Source organism: Misgurnus anguillicaudatus, chromosome 23 (assembly GCF_027580225.2).
Source record: "Misgurnus anguillicaudatus chromosome 23, ASM2758022v2, whole genome shotgun sequence".
Classification (NCBI taxonomy): domain Eukaryota; kingdom Metazoa; phylum Chordata; class Actinopteri; order Cypriniformes; family Cobitidae; genus Misgurnus; species Misgurnus anguillicaudatus.
The window spans coordinates 31,951,146-31,973,692 of NC_073359.2; the positions used below are offsets into that span (position 1 = coordinate 31,951,146).

Sequence of the window (22,547 nt, forward strand, 5' to 3'; positions counted from 1 at the left end):
TGGTTTGGATAGTGTGAGTGCGCCCTAATAGGTTGGATAGGGCCATCTTTAACATCATATATTGGCTTTCATCTTCTCTAGTAAGACCAGGGAATGAGGGACCTTCTATCTTACTATATGGGTGCAATCGGCCTAAAGGGGGGGCTAAATGGCTTGGTGAGGGTGCAGAAGTATGGTGGTGAGGTTGCACATTTCGGGGCTGGTACGTTGGCTGGGCAGAGTGGGCCATAGCTCTAGGCTGAATTTGAGATGACGACATGTAGGCTGGGAGTGGGAGCAGAGGGTTATGCGAGACTGGGATTTGACCCGTGACCGGGAACTGACTATTGTCAGAAGGAATCGTGTGCTGCCAGTACTGAACAAAGGGCTGACTGACAGGGGCATGGCTTATAGGAGGTGGATAAGGAAGCTGCTGCCGAGGTGGAGAAGGAAAGGGCTTGGTGTCACGAGTGGTAGCCTGGGGTGGCATTGCAGCATGCTGGGCTTGTGATGCTACTAACGGAGGGACAAAGGTTTCAGGGAGTGGTACTGAACGAGACCGCGAGGAGTGGCCTTGGTCTAGCATGCAGCGCTGGATTAGTCTACCTTGATTCGTTACTTCTAATAACTGCTGTAAGAGCTCAGTTTGACGGTTAGGAATTGGGGCTACATGAGGGACATGTGGGTACTCGGGGGCAAGGGCTCTTCCAGAAGGGACAGGTGAGGGAGGGTCCATTGCTGGCTCTGCCTGTGGTCCCGGCTCTTCCTCTTCATTCTCCTCACTGGATAGTTGAGGTGGCTCTTCCTCCTCCTCAAACTCGTACTGTGATTGATACTGAGGTCCAACACCACAGATGTCTGCAGAGTGAAGCGGTGGTGGCTCTGGTAATTCAGTAGTATGTTGTGGCCGCTGATCATATTCCATGACGTAGTCATCATAGCGTGCAGGACGCGAGGCTTGGCGGTGAGGACGCTGAAATAACGAAGGCAGGGAGTGACTGGACATTTTCACTGGTAGTCAATGGATCCGGCTCGAAGGACCATGAAAAGGAGGTTTAAGAGGGATGGGTAGATGGCTGGCATGAGACCAGTGGAGGTGTCGGTAAGAACAATCCAGTCCAGTCACTTTAATTACACAGTGTTCTATTTGTGAGGCAAGTATTTGTATGTGTGTGGTTTCTAGGGGAAAATGATATAGGATCACAATTAATTACATAAGGCCACAATACAATTGAAGGAAAATCTAAAATTCGTACAAGAACTCAGAATTCAGAAATTAACCTACAAACAAGTCAATACATAAATATTGTAAGCCCCATAATTAACCTATAAATACTCAAATGCATAATCTTACAATTACAATAGAAAGTCACATGAATATAAACCAAATTAAACAGTTTAATCAAACAATACATTCAAACAGACAAACTGAAAGGAATGAAAGATTCATGCTCACTTCTCATAATTAACTTAACATAAAACTTACATAGTTCAATAACGCACACAAGGCAGGAGACATAACATCTTTCCGCAGCACCACACAAGAATCCTCCATGTAGCATGAACAAAGCCTGTGGCTGATTGAGGCCAATTAATTAAAGGTGTGGTGAGCTGCATGGGGAACTGAAAGAGAAAGTAGGCGTGGCAACAGGACAGAGGAGAAACTTCCAAACATGTATGGATATCCTACAAAATCAGTGTAATAAAATCTGCAAATATGCAAGAAAAGGTTTGTACTTTAAAAATACTTTATTTGTAACAAACAGAAGATAAAGAATTTACAAATGTGCAGAGAACAGTTTCAGCACTCAGACAGCGCCATGTTTTTTTTTAAAGCATTACTTAAAAATGTTTCTCATCTCACCATATCCACAGGTACATACATAGTCATCATATACAATTAATTTGTGAGGTAGCATTTAAAAAACATTTAAAAACAGAAGCATTTATTTAAAGCAAAACATTTTCTTACCAAGCTACAGGTGAAGCAGATCTTTACATCTTCTAACGTTTCATAATCGGTCCTCATTTAAGTCCAAGGGACTCAATAATAATCTTTTACATTTTAATTCTTACATTTTTCATATTATAAAAGGGTTGTGTTCTGCTGCGCATCCATGTGTGTGATTAGCAAAAGCGTATTGTCGTCCCGTATTCCTAACGCGTTCATTAAAGCTGCGGTCGGCAACTTATTTTATCATATTTTTTGATCATATTCACTGAAACCAACACTATGCTCCGATAGAACAACATCAATTAGACTGTTTAAGAAAAAAACCCGCGCTTCTAGCTCCACCTGGAGCCTGTTATTTGTTTTGCAAAAATCCACCGCTCCTGGTTCATTTGGTCCAATCAGCGCAGGCTGGTTCATTTAGTCCAATCAGCGCAGGGCTGTGTAAAATCTGCCTGTCAATCACAGTACCTGCACGCGTCACAGATCCCCATCCCCCTCGCGCGCGTTACAATATCACGTGCATCCGCCTGAATTCATAGTTGTTTTGCGTGATGGCAGAGAGAACTTTCAGTAACAAACTTCCGATTTCTCGGTTAACAACTAGAGCTAGGAAAACAACCAATGAAAAGAGGGAAACAAAGATAGAAAGCGACTGTGACCGTATTAAAACTAGGATCAATATCGGACCGGCATTTGAAAGGAATCTATGAGATTTCAAGCTGGATGCAGAGCTTGCCACATTTCTTCTCAACAGGTAATTGTGCTTTATCAACCATTGATTGTATTTCGGAGTGTTATGTTAGTAATCTAAGTATTCTTGCTAAGTATGCGTTCACAATAATACTTTTGCACACGCGCTGACGAGAACGAGCTCTGAGGGAGGTTGCTCGGAGGTAGTGGGGGAGGGACATGACATTGTAAACATTTGGAAACTGCTCAATCCTCCAGAGTTGCCGACGGCAGCTTTAAATAACAAAAACAATATTGCGCCATTGACTTTAGAGCAGGTTTTAGTTGGTCAATGAGGTAGTCTATTTTAGTTGCCTCAAAATAGCAACGCGCCAAAAATGCACCTGAACACGCCTCGTTTTCAGACCAGAACGCCCATGGGTGCAAAATTGGGCGCAGATGCATTTGCTATTTAAACAACTTGGTGCTAGCTAAACGTGAAAATTATAATTTCGCCAGGTTGAAACTAGCGAAAGACACTCGTATCGCACATTGCGCTGGATGAATGATAGGGCCCGTAAGGTTTCTCTCACGTATGAACTCTCAAATGGACTTTTAGAATCTGGGTTAGTAAACGTCTTCTCACACTGAGAACATTTGTAACGGTTTTTCACCTATATGAGTTCTATGGTGTCTCACTAAAACCTGATATGGTTTCTCATTGGTGTGTATATGCACATGTGTCTTTAGATTACATTTTTTTGTTGAAACTATTCCCACAAACAGTACATTGATGAGGTTTCTCTCCAGTGTAACATTTTCTGATGAACTTTAAAATTACTTTGAGTAATGAAGCTCTTTCCACAGTGAGAGCAGACGTAAGGTTTCTCTCCTGTATGAACTCTCTCATGAACTTTAAAATGACTTTGAGAAGTGAATCTCTTTCCACAGTGAGAGCAGACGTAAGGTTTCTCTCCTGTATGAATTCTCTGATGAACTTTAAAAGTACCTGGATGAGTGAAGCTCTTTCCACAGTGAGAGCAAACGTAAGGTTTTTCTCCAGTGTGAACTCTCTCATGGATAATCAGGTTAGATTTCTGACAGAAACCTTTATCACAGTGTGAACACTGATAGCGTTTCTCCTCAGAGTGAATATTCTGATGTTTTTTTAATGAACTTGAATCCTTAAAGGTTTTTCCACATTGACTGCACTGATACGGTCTCTCATTGCTGTGTATACGCATATGTGTCTTCAGACAATGTTTTTGGCAGAATCTCTTCTCACAGTGAGGACACTCGAATGGTTTCTCTCCAGTGCAAATTCTCTCATGAAAATCAAGATCTTGTTTGGTGCTGAAATATTTGCCAAATTCAGTGCAGTAGAAAGACTTTTCACCACTGTGTGACCTCACGTGAACTTTTAGCTGAGATAAGCAGCCAAAATCCTTTCCACATTGCTGACAGTGAAACTGCTTCTTCTTCTTCTTCTTCACTCTGTGCAGTTTTGAATGATGACGTTTATACTTTTGTAAGGTAGTGAAGCTGATCTCAGATCTGGTGGAGGTCAAGAGTTTTTGTTCTGCATTTTTATCAAAATGTCTCTGTGAGCTCAATGTCTCTTCATCGGTGATGCAGGAAAGAGTTTGTGCCGTCTGTCGCTCTTTTGATGATAAAGACGTTATTTCTCCATCCAAACACGAATCACTGATCTTATCTGAAAGACAACAACATTAGAAATCTCTTATGATTTACATTTACACCAACTGTAAACATACAAACAAGAGGTTAAACTGAGATTCTGTATGTTTTTTCTATATTCAGTTACTGCTGCTAATGGGGTCGTAAGTAGTTATTAGCCTCTTTCACACAATAATTCTGGTAAATTACCATGAATTTACCAGAATGAATTTACCAGTAAATACAAAAATGTGCTGTTCACACATGCAGTGACGTTCCGTCTTTTTACCAGTAAGACATCATTCACACATCAGTATCAAATACCGGTAAACTCGGAGAAAAAGTGGAAGTTACCTGTGGCGCGCGACCGGCGAGCTCCGTCCGTGTCGTATTTGTAAACGGCGGGTTATGACTTCATATCCACGGTCCGTATTTTGATGTTTTCACATCTGTGGCAAACGGTCATGAAGTTGCTCGTGACCAAACAACATTGCGTTAAGGGCTGGTTATACTCGCGCTTTGGTCCGCAACGCAAGCCTCCGCGGATCGCGCGCGCGTCTCACCAAACGGACGAGACGTTTATAGTTAACGCGCTCGCCGTTGCACTATTTTTTTAACCACCAGGCGGCGACGCGAGCAATAAAGTCAAAAACAAACACAAAGAAGAGGATAGAAGAAGTCGTCCGCTGGAACAACCCTACTGCTTTTAACATTAGAGTTTGATATATATAAATATGAGAACATGAATAAAACAACAATCTTTTAAATATGTCTTTATTAAACATTATCATTTCATTAACGTTTTTACTAAACAAACAGTACAGACATCTTAAGGTTTATATTTTATTCCTCATCCAGTGGTTCATTCAATACAAATATAAGCCAAACATTCTGATTCATGTAAAATAATTCGTGTTTTAAACTGCAAAGTTTCCATACTTTACTTCCAGAGTGCCAGATAAATATATACATTGTTTTGCTTGGATTTATCAAAGAGATACGTCACAGGCTTGACAGGCTTGCTCGGACAGAATCGCCTCGAGTTCGGTCATTTTCGGATGCGGAGCCGCGCGGAAAGTTACAAAAAATGCCGTGCACAGCGCCACGCGAAATGGGGTCTCGCGCACCCAACGCGCGCGACCGCCCACTCCGCGTTGACGTCATTTTTGCCGCGCGCACCAACGCGCTCTTGCGGACGCGGCGACCATAAACTAGGCTTTAGGCGGCGTCAAATGGACGGAACCTGCGCGTTTGCACATTAGGCTTCACATATGGTGTGCTAAGGACGTCGGCAATTTGGCAATTAGATGGTAAGCTGTTTTAAACAACTTTGGTGAAGAAATGTGGATGTTAACTTCAGGTGTGCTCAACTTTTAAGCAACATGTGTGTGGAAACGTCCGTAAACAGTCTGGGGGAAACCGCGTCACCTGTATAAAAAACTTTCTGATTGGCCCGCCCGATCTGTCAGTGCGGTCTGACGTCATCTAAATGCCGGTAATGCTATATTGTTAGTTCACACACAGCGCTTACCGGTAAATTACCGTTAATCTTACAACCTGTCTTACTGGTAAATTGGGAGCACTGATTTACCGGAAAGGTTCTGTTCACACATGACATGTTTACTGCAATTTACCAGTAAATTACAAGTAAAGACTGTATGTGTGAAAGGGACTATTGACTCTAAAGCTGCGTCTTTTCATTGCACACAACACCCAATAGATCAGAAGTCATTTATTTCCTAGTATGGAGAGTTGCACAGCGACTGCATGGAGTGGACTGGAAATCTTCAGATGTGATTTTAACTTTAGTTAACTTTAAATTCAAGGACCTTTCAAGGACTTTCCAGGTCCAATACCCTCAAATTCAAGGACTAAATGTGGGGACATATTTCAAGTGAGAGCAAGGTTACATCTTGTTACCTTTTAAGATACAATGTTACAGTTCCCTTTCGAGGGAACTCCCGCTGCGTCACTGTGGTGACACTTTGGGGACGCCTCCAAGGCTAAGTGCATCTATATCAAATTCAACCAATGGTGAGGCTTAACGACAAAGACAGGGTGACACGGGAGCCAGGAAGTATATCGCTATCTGAAATATTGCCAAAGACTGCATTACAGGGATACAGGAAGTATGGCAAGGGAGACGCAGCGTCTCGTTCCCTTCTCAGGGAACAACAGTTACTGTGCTTTCACATCACCACCGGCGAGAGCGTCATTAATAGCTCTGGCTGCCCAGACGCTATAGAAAAGGTGCAGTGGACGCTCTGACGCTCAAATGCATTCTCTGAACTCCTCTCAAGCGGAGGTTTCTGCCTTCCAATTGGTTGCCGCGTCATAGCTCATTATCATAAAGTTGAACTGAGTTTAACTCTCCTCAACGCTCACACCGTACACGAAGCGTCGCTGCTCGCCGCCGTCTCTAATTAAAAATGAATGACTTCCGTCCACTTTGATGCTCTCGCCGGTGGCGGTGTGAAAGCACATTTACATACCCAGCTAACAGAAAAAAGTTCTAAGAACGTTCCCTGAAAGTTCTTTACGTTCCCAAAAACGTTCTGCCAACGTTAAAAGTGTCCAGTTTTCTTGACGTTCTAAGAACGTTTTTGTGTTGTCTCAACGTTAGAGGAATGTTACATTTTACCATTTTTAAACGTTATGACAATGTCATGTTTTAATGTTCACACAATGTTTAAAACAACAACTGTTTATTATATTGACTTGTTTAATTGTTATGTAAATGATAGAGAAACATTGCCTTTTATTATATTTATTTTTTATATTTATATTATTTTATTATATTTATTATATATTATATATTTATTATATATTATATATCTATTATATATAAGTTTAGATGTTGATGTTTTGTTTCATTTTAAGTCACCATTATTGTGATTAGTGTTCGTTTTAGTTGGGCTCTTGAGCCTTGTCTTTTGCTTGCTAGTTTTTTCCCTGGTTGTATTAACTTTTTGTTAATACACCACATTTGTTATGAACATGTTAAGTTAGTAGTGTAATTCTGTGGTGTGGTGGTTGGTACATAAAGGAAAAAAATCATCCCTAATTAATTAAAGTTTATTTTCTGTCAATAATGTAAATGAGATCCAGCACTTTCACAGCAGTTTGTCATTAAGGAGTTTAAGAAACTTTGGACAAAAAATATCTGCTGTATAATTGGGACGCACAAACATCAAGAATCAGACTATGAATCTCAACCATGGTGACAAAGAAATTGAAAAAAAAAATCATTATTTATCCATGCTGCAGTGCATGCTGGGAGTCCTGAATGAGATTTGTAATTTGTTAATACCCAGCATGCATTGCAGCATGAAGTTTTTCATTTAATTGTCACCATGGTTGAGATTCATAGTCTGATTCTTGATGTTTGTGCATCCCAGTTATACAGCAGATATTTTTTATCCAAAGTTTCTAAAACTCCTTAATGACAAACTGCTCTGAAAGTGCTGGATCTCATTTACATTATTGACAGAAAATAAACTTTTGATTAGTAAATTAATTAGGGATGATTTTTTACCATTATGTACCAACCACCACACCACAGAATTACACTACTAACTTAACATGTTCATAACAAATGTGGTGTATTAACAAAAAGTTAATACAACCAGGGAAAAAACTAGCAAGCAAAAGACAAGGCTCAAGAGCCCAACTAAAACGAACACTAATCACAATAATTGTGACTTAAAATGAAACAAAACATCAACATCTAAACTTATATATAATAGATATATAATATATAATAAATATATAATATATAATAAATATAATAAAATAATATAAATATAAAAAATAAATATAATAAAATGCAATGTTTCTCTATCATTTACATAACAATTAAACAAGTCAATATAATAAACAGTTGTTGTTTTAAACATTGTGTGAACATTAAAACATGACATTGTCATAACGTTTAAAAATGGTAAAATGTAACATTCCTCTAACGTTGAGACAACACAAAAACGTTCTTAGAACGTCAAGAAAACTGGACACTTTTAACGTTGGCAGAACGTTTTTGGGAACGTAAAGAACTTTCAGGGAACGTTCTTAGAACTTTTTTCTGTTAGCTGGGTACGTAACCTGAGATGTTTTCATGTGTCAAACACAACTACGCAAAAAAGCATTTTGGTATGAATCAACATTCGCATACAGAAGATATAAGCATTTAAAGCGAAGAGTTTAGCACGTGTGCTTTTAAAGTCTAGAATTTTTATGATATTGTCCTACACTACACAGGGAATAATATGTATTTTCCCCCCAGAAAACTTATTGCATAAAATACATTCAAGCACTTTCAATGACCTGTATCTATGTATGCATATTTAAAAAAAAGGCCTTGATTTTTTTTCCTAGATTCACAAACTTTCAAGGATTTCAAGGACTCGTGGGAACCCTTACTTTCAATCTGTTGATAAACATATGAACTTAAGCTACCAGACTGCATGCAACACAACAAACTTTATTTAGTTTACTTTAGATATGTGGACTAGCAATTAGTCATTTGGTGACCACAGCCTAGTTTTTGGGGTTCCCTTGACTTTTACCGGGGGTTATCTTAGTATAACTTTGCTTGTTTGTTTAGTTGGGTGATTCTCACGAAACCATTGAAACACCACGGCACTAATGATTTTAGCTTTAAAACGTGTAATATAGTAACATTAAAAAGCATCAGAATTAACACAATACTGTGTTCTACCTTGCACAATGTGTGATTTCAACATAAGAATTTATAATTGTAAATTTTATCTCATTTTCTGCTGAAATTCTCATTACCGCAATGTGTCCGGCTGTGTTTGAACATGCGTTATGTTGTAATTTAATCAAATTAACACAAAAATATTAAGAAAAAAAATAAATGGATGTTTTGCTAGACTACTTTAGATGACAGAAAAAATATTTACTGAATATTCATGTATAATAATAATGAAGAAAAATTAGGAAAATGATGTGTCCATAATCAGGGTATCTTCCGTCCATTCCATATCCGTTTTAAAATCAAAAATGGAAAATGAAAAAACAAATCGATTTTTCATTTATCATTTCCATTTACAAAATGAAAAAAAGAAAACGAAATAGAGATACATTTTTCTAGTTAGCTTCTTAGTCTACTGAAAAATTCTTAAGGGCCGTTCACATTAACTATAACGTTAATCATATTTACATTGTAACAGACGTTAATTATAACAATAAATATAGCGTCCACATCACCGGACGATAACTTCAACTTTATGCAAATCATTTGCCTTCATGGGCATGATATTGCATATTTTCTGTAATAAAAACTTTTGCAGTTGTTTATAGAATGTGTAAATATATTGTTCTTGTTGCATTTACACAGCGAGCAGATGTCCTCAACACGCTGCGTTTTACGTAACTCTAAACAGTGAATCTAGTTTGTTTAATCTAATATCTTACATGTTTGGCGTTGTTAATGTGAAGTAAAAAGCATTACGTAGTCAATTTCACATGCAGTAACTCCATCAGTGCTGGATACCTGATATAATTTCATGTAATGGACCTCAGCTTCTTAGTGGCATCTGTCATTCAAATGCGCGTGCACTTGAAGTTCAAATAGATTTAATTGGCTGTCAATGGTTTATGGTTTATCAGTTGGGAAAATCGCTCAGAAATTGATCCCCACGATACCGTTCATTGTAACTTTATCGTTATAGTTGTGGTAACTTTGCTATTCTCTTTAATATATAAGATTTTTAAAACAATATTTTTTATAGCTAAAATGTGAATGGTTCTTTATTGAGACGAGGAAAGCAGGGCACGCAGGGCACGCAGATTTAAAGGGGCCGTGAATTGGTCGATTTTATTGCTTTATGACGTTGATTGATGTCTACTTATGCATTTCGCGTTGTTTTTACATTCAAAAACATCAAAAGCAATAAGTAATACGCTATTTTGTAACATGGATTAGTGGCTGTCTTGAGAAATGGTTCGTTTGAAGGGGCGGGCCGCATTGAAGACCTGAACGTAAACACCCACTGCTATGATTGGACAGCTTCATTCCCCGTCATTACGTGTAGGGAAATGTTTTAAAAACATTAATGTGATAAAAATAGCAGCCGAACACAAATATGTTTGAGACACAAAAGATTCTGGGTGCTAAAGATGATACACATAAATGACAATACGTATATTAAAGTAGAAACAAAACTCGACGTGACTAAATTACCGTACAAAACACAGTAAGCGTGCATCCGAATCTAAACTGCGTCTAATAAATCCTTATCAATAACTTTGTATATTTCTATTGTGCTTGTGAGGTTGCTTTTACATTCACGTAATGTTAAATACCACAGTTATATGATAAAAAATAAGCTTTGTTGAGTGTTTGACCTTTCAAACGCAACTTGCCTAAATTACCGTATACAACACAGTAAACGGGCATCAGAATCTAAACTGCGGTTGATAAATCCTTCCTTATAACTAACTTTGTATATTTCTACCTTTAAATTACAGTCGTATTGTTAAGTGTTGTACCTTTATTAATCGTTTAATGTTTTTAGTAAATTAAAACAGTCAACAAACGTATTTAGACACGGATGTTACAACAGGACATCAAGCAATCTCTTTTAACAAAGCAATAGTGAAACGCAGTAATTTAAATAAAGTAAAATGTCTTACTGTGAATTATACTGCTGTGTCATTGTTGTCAGATCCAATATAAGTGGTGCTTCTGAGTCTCTCTGCAAATCCAGCATCGACTTCTTTACAAATGAATCCATGTCCACAACGTTAACAAACGCTCCCCACACGAGCTGGAACTTCTTCAAAAGCAAACTTTATCCAAGCATATTGCTAATGTTAAGTTCCAAGCCTCCGAATTGAAGTATTTAGCTTCTGTGTTGTTCCCATGGTTGTTCCTACGCGGTTCTTTCACAACCGAAATGCGTTTCCATGGTATCATAACAGATCACCGCGTCAAAATAAAAGTCTCTCAGAAAAAAATGTATTTAAAAATTCATTTTGGTTAAATTTGTCAATTTTTAAAGACATGTTTACTTACTGAGACACACGTGTCACGCGAAGCTGTGGGCGGGGCTACAAAAGTAGACTTGTCCTTTTGGTTATGGGGAGGTGTTTCAATTCTACTTTGACGTCATAGATTTCCGAATTTTTCACTGGAGTGTTTAGCTGGCTTGGTGCCAAAGACGGTTATATTTCAGTAGCATGGACGTTTTCAGTTCTGAAACATGAAGGATGTTCATTTAAGTATGATGACCTCTTATATAACAAATTATCAAGTTAAAATTGAGTTTTTGATTCACCGCTCCTTTAATCATTAACATGATTAATTATCCTATGACTAATAAACTTTTACAATTATGCATTTAGTAGAGGCTTCAGAGTGCATTATAAGGCATTTTATCAATATTTGTGTTCCCTGTGTTCATGACCAATGACCTTTGCAATTCTTTACCACTAAGCAATTTGGGACCAACTGGGCATACACCTTTCCAACATGGGCATACAAAGGTGCTCTGCAATGTTTTGCAGATTTTGTGAAAAGTTGAAACGTGTAAAGTTACTGCCACTCCAATCATAGATATCTATAAATTAGATAAGTTTGTGGACTATTTTTCAAGCTCATTATTGTTTGTTCATGTTATGTAAGGGGAGATTTCTTATGAGTGCAGTACATTACATAAAACACATTCAACCGGCAAAAGCAAATTGTTATTACTGATGATGATGATTGTGTGGAACTTGGGGGGTGATGAGGTGGGTTCTTTTATAGTGATCATGAATTCCAAGCCACTGGCAGATTGCATGTCATAATCTATGTGGCAGTGACTTTTCATGCTCTGCAAAACCTGCAAACATTCATTACAGAGCATTTTTCTACGCCCATTAAAAGCAATTATAAGTCATATGATCATTAAAAATCTTAATGATTACATCTGCGTGCCCTGCTAAAGGTGCAATTTCCGTGTATTTGCTCCCCCCAGCGGTAACGCTTGTAAATGCTGGGGAGAAAAGGTAGCTCTTTAGTTGAAAATTGGAAAATAAAGCATTTGAATATTTTCTTTATTTCATTTTTTTACAATTTAGTTTTAAAAAGTAAGACTGAAAAACTAAATATAGAAAAATGTATCAAATCATTCTTTTTAAAGCATCTTTCAATATTTTTCATTTTATTAAAGGAAACAATAAATGTAAATACGATTTGTTTATTTCGTTTTCCGTTTTTGATTTTAAAATGAATATGGAATGGACGGAAGATACCCTGATTGTCCATGTCTGATGTTCTCATCCTCCGCAACACTTTTTGAATACAGTTTAAGCACACATACAGAATTTTAATAAAGTTTGATTTTGAGTGACCAAGCACATGGACCAGTTACTTCAAGATGGCTACCAGGTAAGATCATTTTTTAGTTAATTTTAAATATTGTCTTGTCAGAATGCTTACACGACATCTTGATTATCATTACCGCAACACATGCTTATTAAATGTTAATTTAATTAATAGAAGCATAATACTTCGATTTTAAATGCATGTGCAGAATCTCCAAATTATGTTCTTTCAGGTTTGTCATGTCATTTTGAAAATATGTCAGTGTTGATGTTTTCTGACTGTTGCGGTAATGAGATTTTTTAGGACTAATTTTTAAAATTATGTTACAAAAAGTGTTAAATGATAAGTAAAAGTTTTTAAATTAATGTTCCCATTTACTCCAGACTTTGTTTTTCAATGTCTGGTGGGAAAAAAAGTAAATTTAAGCAATTTTTACATTTTCATGCTTGACATTTTTAAAACCAAGTTTTCGTGAGAATCACCCAGTTATTATTAGTAAACACAGAAACAAGTGCTTACTAATTTATTTTCCAATTCTTCCAACCCATGTTTTAAAACCGAAACCAAAATCTTACATGCGCAGGTGGATTGACACGCATCATTTAGTTCATATAAATAGTTATTACAAATAAAGATCATCTTAGACATTTAATGACTATTTACCGAAGGCTGTGTCTCAATTTATCCAACAATGGGCTAGGCAATTTCAAACAGAAATTACACATTAATAAAGTGCATGTGTTTTAAATGAATTTACGTTAACGCTTATTAACGCGTTAATTTTGACAGCCCTAGTTATTATACCTGTTAACTGACTGCTTAGTGTTAGCGTTTGCTCCTGTACCAAATAGAGTACCCTAGCAACCATGTACCAAGACCTATATCTCTGCATCAGAACATTGTAGAGACATGGGGGTGGCCTTGTTTTACTCGAGGCTTGATGTATAATCATTGGTGCATGCCAATTCTCTCCCTAGCAAACCATTTAACGTCACATATATTGCTGCATCAGAACAACATAGAGATTTTTTCCCTTTTTGAGAAAAAGCCGTCGCTCGGTGACAGACCGCAAGGATTGAGAGGGTACGTAAGTCTGTATAAGCGAGTGAATGTAAGGGGGAGCCGAACAAGTGGTGGATTTAAAGGCCAGGAGCAAATATACCCATCTGTTTTTGTACTATCCAAGCTTAATGAACCTGTATGCAGTAAAAGCTGAATTAAATGTGACCATTTATAAGCAATTTTGTGTAATCCAATGTCACGTAAGAAAACTTTAAAGGAGGAAACACACCTGAAGGAATAAGATCATCATGATTGTCATCATCTTCCTCAGTGTGAACTTCATCTGCTGTAGTTTCTCTTCTCATCTTCATCATCAGGTTCCCACTGTCCATCGGTTTAACTGAAGACATCTTGAGTTTGGTCTGCAGGATCTGCTGCTGTTCTCCAGCGTTACAGACAGAATCCAGAGACTCTGTGGAGGTTTGATCCTCCTGTAAGCTCTGTTTACTGTCACACACTGTAGTGTCCTGAGCGTCTGTGAGCTTTGACTCAGTATAAGAGAGTAAAGACAGACTGAGATCTGAGTCCTGTGTGTGTCTGGATGTCTCTTCAGAGAGTTTATCCAGCAGTGACTGTGGTGTGCGGCTCTGATCTCTGCTCATCCACACTGAATCCAGACATTCACTGGAGCTCCAAACAGTCACATACCCTGAAGATTCACAACAAACCCCATCCTTACAACACAACACAACACAACACACACACACACAGATTTAGTTTGGTTATACACGTTACACAAAACAAGTTTATGGAAAAAATGAATAGGCTTTTTAGTGAGGGAACAAGTGTCCCGCTAACTTCCAGAATTTAGTGGACTAGCGATCGATTTCATTATAATGTAACGATTAATCAAATATATATATATATAAATTAGTATAAATGTTAATATGGTGATTATAAACCATTATTCCAAATTTTGCTATAGAGACTATGCATTGACGTCACTTTTCCACGTGACCACACCGGAACTCGCCTTGTTGAGTGGCAAATGACTCAACAAAATGTCTGTTTTTGATAGCGACTGCTGCGCAAAATGCCAGTAAAACTGACTATTATCAGCTTAAATTGAATTTAGTTGGACTTGATAGCAGAGATGAACAACACTTTGTTACATTAGTTACATTTTCCAAGCATTTGTGCTTTATTAGGGTGTTTGTATTGGGAAAAAATGTACTTCACTACATTCTAAAGTATAGAATCATACTGTGTATTCTTTAATATTGCATATTAAAATTTATTTAATACCTAATTACATTAAAATTGTGTACTTTTAAATGTATTAGTACAGTCTATCGCACAAAAGCTTTTACGCGTTTTCCTCGTGTTTTTGCTGATTTCACACTGTACTCAAATGCTGACGCTGTCTTTTGCCACTCAGTGGGCGTAACCGCAGTCACTTTCGCCGAAGGTGACGTCACGTGCATACCCTATATTAGAAGTTAAGCAATACCTAAAACAATGTATAATCTGATAAATAAGAAGGCCGTTAAATTAATTAATGTATGTAAGCATCTTCATGTTTTTATTTAAATTATTTATTTTATCCTTCATCCCGTGGCTAATGTTAAAAAAAACTGTTGAATATGACTGATTCAATAAAAAAATAACGCTACAAACTTGGGAGCCTTAACGTTACGTCTTTACATAAACTGCACAATGATTTATTTAAGAGACAGCTAAGGGTCCAACATACATCAGTTTACTCTCATTGTGTTTTAAAAGTTTTTTTACATCCAGGCCATAATGTCTGAGAAACAGACTGTTAAAGCACAAACACACAGAGAAAGATTATAAATGATTTGATGTTGTCTGATTCAGGTAAAGGATGTTTAAGCTGTACAAACCTCTCTATTCAGTCCTTCTCCTCTTAATCTCAGCTTTATCTCCAGTAACGCCACCTCTTTCTTCAGCTGAGAGATTTCTTTGACGAAATCATCAATATCCAGCATGGACAGATCAGTTCCTACTGATTTACAGCACATCACATCCATCTCATCATCAACACTAAAATACACAGAGACAAAACTTTGTTTACTCTCAATAAAACACTCTAGAGGGGGAAAACAACGAGGATACACAAACAAATCAAATCACACGCGCTTTCTTTCTTTATTGAGTTTATTTGTGTACTAAAAAGCTGCAGCGCCTCCTGCTGTACTGGAGAGAGAAGACGCTCAACACTTCATTCACTCATCCTGCTGTTAACAAATCTCATAATTTTCAACAGCCAACACACTTTTTAAATTTGCAAAAATTGTATTCAAACACAGTTCTGAATGTTTATATCAAAATACCCGGATGTCACAGGCGCGTATTGAATCTTGGGATAGCCAAGGCTGTGAAGAAGGAGCCATGGACGGATCCCAATTCAGGGGGTTCGGGGTTGATGCTCCCACAGCTCGTTCATCCTTTAAAAGTTGCCAAATGAAGGGCACGAAACAGAGCTGCCTTCAAAGCATCCTTCAGATGTATTCACAGTGTGACTCTACTGCTATCTACTGGAGATGTTAAACTAAATATAATTCTTTCTCTTAGCAAGTATTTGATCATTTATTAGAATAAAATCAGATCTCATCCTTTAAGATACACGTTTTGCTTGTTACATCATTTAATAAATACATAACACAAACAATGGCTCTTGATAACATAACATTTGTAAATGTAAGTACAGCAGAGTCATTTGTTTTATTTATTAGTTTTACACTTTAAAATGCTGTGTTATTTTCAACCCAAAGTCTTTTTCACAGATCAGTTTGTTCTTCAGTATGTTTCTTCTGATGAGGTCTTACATTAGGTAATCTCTCTCCACAGATCGAGCAGACGTATGGCCCTATTTTAACAATCTAAGCGCACTGTCTAAAGCGCACGCACGCAGGTCTAAATGGGCATGTCTGATTCCACTTTTGCTAATTTAAAGACAGGAAAATAGTTTATGTGCCAAGCGCATGGTATAAAAGGGTCGTTCCTATTCTCGTAATGGGTGTGTTTTGGGCATAACGTGCATGTTTTGGGCATAACGTGCAGTTAACCAATGAGAGTCTCAGCTCTCATCCCCTTTAAAAGCAAGTTGCGTTGGCGTCATGCCTTATCTCGATTTAGAAAGTGGAATTTGTAAACCGAAAAACTAAAGAAGAAGAAGGCCACCAGTTTAAGATTGATTTCATTTGTATCTAAATTGTTTTTTTTTTTTAGATTTAAACCTTTAAAAGCCTTTTTCTTTCAGTCACGGAAGTAAAATAGCAGGCTTTTATTTGATGTAAATGTATGGATGGATATGTCACAGGTCGGAGAAGTGGACCGCCACTGTCGCGGGTCACGCTCCTCCTAGTTCCACCCCAAGGAGGTCCCAAAACACCCCAATGACCAGACCGACAAAGTATTAAAATTTGACAACTTTTATTAAATATTAAAATCTCTTAGGGGGAAATTAAATACTTAAAAAAAGGGATCTCAGTCCTTAGTCTCATGGCATATTGCGGAGATGGCACTTCACGCTCGCTCGTTTCTCCACTTGGGACGACATACAATAGTACGGTACAGGTAGGGTTTCCTCGTTCTCTTTCTCTCTCTTCCTCTCCACAGGCTGCGGGTTCCTCTCTCTCTCTCTCTCTCTCTCTCTCTCTCTCTCTCTCTCTCTCTCTCTCTACAGGCTGCGGGCTGGGCCACAAAGATCGGTTATTCAGACTGGTGGTTTCTCTCACCTCTCCACTTGGGACGTCGTACAGAAAGTACGGTGCAGGTAGGGTTTCCTCGTTCTCTTTCTCTCTCTCCACAGTAATACTGCACATCCAGAGCTCGCTCACAGCATAGGCCAGCATAGACCTGCAGCCTTTTCGTTCTTCCATGGCGAGGGGGTTTTGACAATACACACACAGCAGTACACAGCACCACGTCAAAGTGAAGTTTCCACAACAACACAGACTCACCCACCGCACTCAAAGTGAACATCTAGGACGCCCCGTCTTCCTCCACTTTGCCGGAGTCCGTTAGACGGTGTTTAGCACGGCCCAGTCAGCATTCACGTCGCTGTGATAGCCCCAGTTTGTCCTCCTCCGGCTCACCCACCACACTGTTCAGGGGTAGGGCCGTCCTCCTTTTCCCGGAGTCGTTTGCTACAAAACAGGTTAGTATACAGTGTGTCCCAAACTCAATGTTCCATACTCACAATCACTGTAAGATCTTCTTTAATGTTCTCCTCTTTGATCCACACAGGCGATTATATCCGGCCACAAGGAACGAGGCGTTTCTTCCCCCAACAGGGTTGCACAGCGATTTCACTTATGCCACAATATCCTCAGTATGGCAAACACTCACGCTAAACTCCGCTTCTCCTTTTGTTTCGTTTCAGTTTCCAGTAATCTCCAATCGTCTTCCAGCCACTATGGTTTTCTTCGTCCCACACAGCCACGCCAGCTTCAGCCTGAGAGGAAAAACAGCCCAACAACAAGCGCACCAAAAAAGCAGCAAACGAGCCCAACAACTGAACTTCCTTCACACGACCACGCCGTCCTTTCGCCCGTTTTCTAGCGGTCGCCGGATCAGCGGGGCCTGCGAACTCTTCGGAGGCGGGTGTTTGCTGAGTTGCCAAAGGCGAAATCGACCGCTTCTGCTTCTTCAGCCCGTCTTTTAAATCTGCATTAATCATATCGCCCGCCCAGTCAATAATTGCTGCCTCCTTTGCACACCTGTGATGAATCTGACCTAATTTCGCTGCCATGGAAACCCAGAAAGTAAACGGGGTTTAGAAAAAAATTGCTCCGGGCGGAACCTCTCCTCTCTATTTTTGGTTTCGCCCTAAGTCACCCTGTGACAGATATCTTACAAAATCAGTGTAATAAAATCTGCAGATATGCAAGAAAAGGTTTGTACTTTAAAAATACTTTATTTGTAACAAACAGAAGATAAAGAATTTACAAACATGCAGAGAACCGTTTCAGCACTCGGACAGCGCCATGTTTTTTTTTAAAGCATTACTTAAAAATGTTTCTTATCTCACCATATCCACAGGTACAAATTTGTGAGGTAGCATTTAAAAAACATTTTAAAACAGAAGTATGTGTTTAAAGCAAAACAATTTCTTACCAAGCTACAGGTCAAGCAGCTCTTTACACCTTCTAACGTCTCATAATCGGTCCTCATTTAAGTCCAAGAGACTCAATAATAATCTTTTACATTTTAATCCTTTAACTTTTCATATTATAAAAGGGTTGTGTCCTGCTGCGCATCCATGGGTGTGATAAGCAAAAGCGCACTGTGCCGTATTACTAACACGCTCATTAAATAACAAAAACAATATTGCGCCATTGACTTTAAACCAGGTTTTAGTTGGTCAATGGCGTAGTCTATTTTAGTTGCCTCAAAATAGCAACGCACCAAGAATGTGCCTGAAGTTCACATGGCTCATTTTCAGACCAGAACGCCCATGGGTGCAAAATTGTGCGCAAATGCATTTGCTTTTTAAACAACGCGGCACTAAATGTGAAATTGATCATTGCGATGGGTTGAAACTAGTGAAGAGCACTTGCGTTGCCCATTGCTCTGGGTGTATGATAGGGCCCGTAAGGTTTCTCTCACGTATGAACTCTCAAATGGGCTTTTAAGGAATCTGGGTTAGTAAAAGTCTTCTCACACTGAGAACATTTGTAAGGTTTTTCACCTGTATGAGTTCTCAGGTGTCTCACTAAACTTTGACGATAACTAAAACTCTTTCCACAAACAGTACAGTGATGAGGTTTCTCTCCAGTGTGAACTGTCTGATGAACTCTGAGCTCAGTTGAATTTTTAAATCTCTTACCACAGTGAGAGCAGACGTAAGGTTTCTCTCCTGTATCAATTCTCTGATGAACTTTAAAATAACTTAGATTATTGAAGCTCTTTTCACATTGAGAGCAGACGTAAGGTTTTTCTCCAGTGTGAACTCTCTGATGGATTATCAGACTAGATTTATGACAGAAACCTTTATCACAGTGTGAACACTGATAGCGTTTCTCCTCAGAGTGAATATTCTGGTGTGATTTTAGTGAACGTGAATCCTTAAAGGTTTTGTCACATTGACTGCACTGATACGATCTCTCATCGGTGTGTATACGCACATGTGTATTTAGATAAGATTTTTGGCTGAATCTCTTCTCACAGTGAGGACACTCGTATGGTTTCTCTCCTGTATGAACTCTCTGATGAAAATGAAGACTTTGTTTGGTGCTGAAATATTTGCCACATTCAGTGCAGTAGAAAGACTTTTCACCACGGTGTGACCTCACGTGAACTTTTAGCTGATATAAGAAGCCAAAATCCTTCCCACATTGCTGACAGTGAAACTGGTTCTTCTTCTCTCTGTGCACTTTTGAATGATGACGTTTATACTTTTGTAAGGTAGTAGAGCTGATCTCAGATCTGGTGGAGGTCAAGAGTTTTTGTTCTGCATTTCTATCTAAATGTCTCTGTGAGCTCAATGTCTCTTCATCGGTGATGCAGGAAAGAGTTTGTGCCGTCTGTCGCTCTTTTGATGATAAAGATGTTATTTCTCCATCCAAACACGAATCACTGATCTTATCTGAAAGACAACAACATTAGAAATCTCATATGATTTACATTTACACCAACTGTAAACACACAAACAAGAGGTTCAACTGAGATTCTGTATGTTTTTTCTATATTCAGTTATTGCTGCTAATGGGGTCGTAAGTAGTTATTGACTCTAAAGCTGCGTCTTTTCATTGCACACAACACCCAATAGATCAGAAGTCATTTATTTCCTAGTATGGAGAGTTGCACAGCGACTGCATGGAGTGGACTGGAAATCTTCAGATGTGATTTAAACTTTAAATTCAAGGACTTTCCAGGTCCAATACCCTCAAATTCAAGGCCTAAATGTGGGGACATATTTCAAGTGAAGGCAAGGTTACATTGTGTTACCTTTTAAGATACATTGTTACAGCTTCCTTTCGAGGGAACTCGCGCTGCGTCACTGCGGTGACACTTTGGGGACGCCTCCAGGGGTAAGTGCATCTGAATGTGTATATCAAATTCAACCAATGGTGAGGATTAACCACAAAGACAGGGTGACGCAGGAGCCAGGAAGTATATCGCTATCTGAATTCTTGCTAAAACAAATATTATTACAACTGTAAATCTGTCAATGTGTGCATATCTCAGGGTTGTGTGCCTGTGTGCATGCATCAGATCTTTCAATCAGTGTGAGGAAGATCATTTTTGAGTATTGTCGCTCTAAAGAACTCTTAACATCAATCAGATCCAGAACTTTCTCTCTTTTGATAACTATTTTAACACCAAGCAAGTCCAGCACTTTATTTTCCAATTCCTCCAACCCATGTTTTAAAACCGAAACCAAAATCTCAGACGTGCAAGTGGATGGACATGCATTATTTGTATTAGTTAAGAACTTATGACGATACATCTCGTACAAATAAAGATTACTTTAGACATTTAATGACTATTTACTGTAGGCTGCGTCTCAATTTATCTAACAATGGGCCAGGCCTAAGCTCAAACTGAAATTGTGCGATGCGTTAATCGCATGTTAATAAAATTAATGTTGTTCAAATTAATTTACATTAATGCTAATTAACGCGTTAATTTTGACAGCCCTAGTTATTATACTTGTTGATTGACTGCTAAGCGTGAGCGTTTGCTCCTGTACCAAAGAGAGAACCCTAGCAACCATGTAACAAGACCTATATCTCTGCATCAGAACATTGTAGAGACATGAGGGTGGCCTTGTTTTACTCGAGGCTTGATGTATAATCATTGGTGTATGCAAATTCTCTACCTAGCAACCAGTGTACCCTAACAACCATTAAGCGAGGCATATATTGCTGCTTCAGAACAACGTAGACATTTTTTCTTTTTGAGAAAAAGCCGTCGCTTGGTGACAGACCGCAAGGATTGAGAGGGTACGTAAGTCTGTATAAGCGAGTGAACGTAAGGGGGAGCTGACCAAGTGGTGGATTTAAAGGCCAGGAGCAAATATACCCATCTGTTTTTTGTACTATCCAGACTAAATGAACCTGCATGCTGTAAAAGCTGAATGAAATTTGACCATTTTATAAGCAATTTTGTGTAACTCAATGTCATGTAAGGTAAAAGAGGAAACACACCTGAAGGAATAAAATCATCATGATTGTCATCATCTTCCTCAGTGTGATCTTCATCTGCTGTAGTTTCTCTTCTCATCTTCATCATTAGGTTCCCACTGTCCATCGGTTTAGATGAAGACATCTTGAGTTTGGTCTGCAGGATCTGCTGCTGTTCTCCAGCGTTACAGACAGAATCCAGAGACTCTGTGGAGGTTTGATCCTCCTGTAAGCTCTGTTTACTGTCACACACTGTAGTGTCCTGAGTGTCTGTGAGCTTTGACTCAGTATAAGAGAGTAAATCCAGACTGAGATCTGAGTCCTGTGTGTGTCTGGATTTCACTTCAGAGAGTTTATACAGCAGTGACTGTGGTGTGCGGCTCTGATCTCTGATCATCCACACTGAATCCAGACATTCACTGGAGCTCCAAACAGTCACATACTCTGAATATTCACAACAAACCCCATCCTTACAACACACACACACACACACACACACACACACACACACGTTTATTTTGTTTATAAACGTTACACATATATACACGTTAGACAAAACAAGTTTATTTTTAGCGGAGATCCAAAAGTCTATGGAAAAAAATGAATGGGCTTTTAGTGAGGGAACAACTGTCCCGCTAACTTCCAGAATTTAGTGGACTAGAGAATGTTTTACTCGAATGAAACAGTCTTCAGTCTTAGGTTTTGATTTCAAGAGATAGACTTTTATTATCCGGACAAATAGAAAGCCGAGGCCTTCCTGCTGAATCCTCTCAGAACCAAAATG

The 22,547-nt window shown here is 38.6% G+C and overlaps 2 protein-coding genes across 2 annotated transcripts; both read right to left on the reverse strand.

Annotated features, from left to right (window-relative positions):
- Positions 1–1,709: 1,709 nt before the first annotated feature.
- Positions 1,710–17,515, reverse strand: LOC141359396 (uncharacterized). Its single transcript, XM_073861786.1, has 4 exons — positions 17,372–17,515; positions 14,129–14,344; positions 13,900–14,044; positions 1,710–4,322 (listed from the first exon to the last, which is right to left on the reverse strand). The coding sequence occupies exons 1-4, from the start codon at positions 17,513–17,515 to the stop codon at positions 3,373–3,375; spliced, it is 1,455 nt and encodes a 484-aa protein (XP_073717887.1). The 3' UTR covers positions 1,710–3,372.
- A 1,017-nt stretch (positions 17,516–18,532) lies between these two features.
- On the reverse strand, positions 18,533–22,160 carry LOC141359397 (uncharacterized). The gene is made up of 2 exons (XM_073861787.1): positions 21,788–22,160; positions 18,533–20,223 (listed from the first exon to the last, which is right to left on the reverse strand). The coding sequence occupies exons 1-2, from the start codon at positions 22,158–22,160 to the stop codon at positions 19,241–19,243; spliced, it is 1,356 nt and encodes a 451-aa protein (XP_073717888.1). The 3' UTR covers positions 18,533–19,240.
- Positions 22,161–22,547: the final 387 nt, after the last annotated feature.

Bases quoted from the DNA above. Each gene is read 5' to 3' on its own strand.
- LOC141359396 (XM_073861786.1), bottom strand. From the start codon at position 17,515: ATGGAAGAACGAAAAGGCTGCAGGTCTATGCTGGCCTATGCTGTGAGC. The intron at 14,345-17,371 runs GTGAGAGAAACC...TTGTGTTGTAAG, and splicing joins ACGACGTCCCAAGTGGAGAG to GATGGGGTTTGTTGTGAATC. The intron at 4,323-13,899 runs GTGTGTTTCCTC...AATGTTGTTGTC, and splicing joins TGATGATCTTATTCCTTCAG to TTTCAGATAAGATCAGTGAT.
- LOC141359397 (XM_073861787.1), bottom strand. From the start codon at position 22,160: ATGATCAGAGATCAGAGCCGCACACCACAGTCACTGCTGTATAAACTC. The intron at 20,224-21,787 runs GTGTGTTTCCTC...GTTGTCTTTCAG, and splicing joins TGATGATTTTATTCCTTCAG to ATAAGATCAGTGATTCGTGT.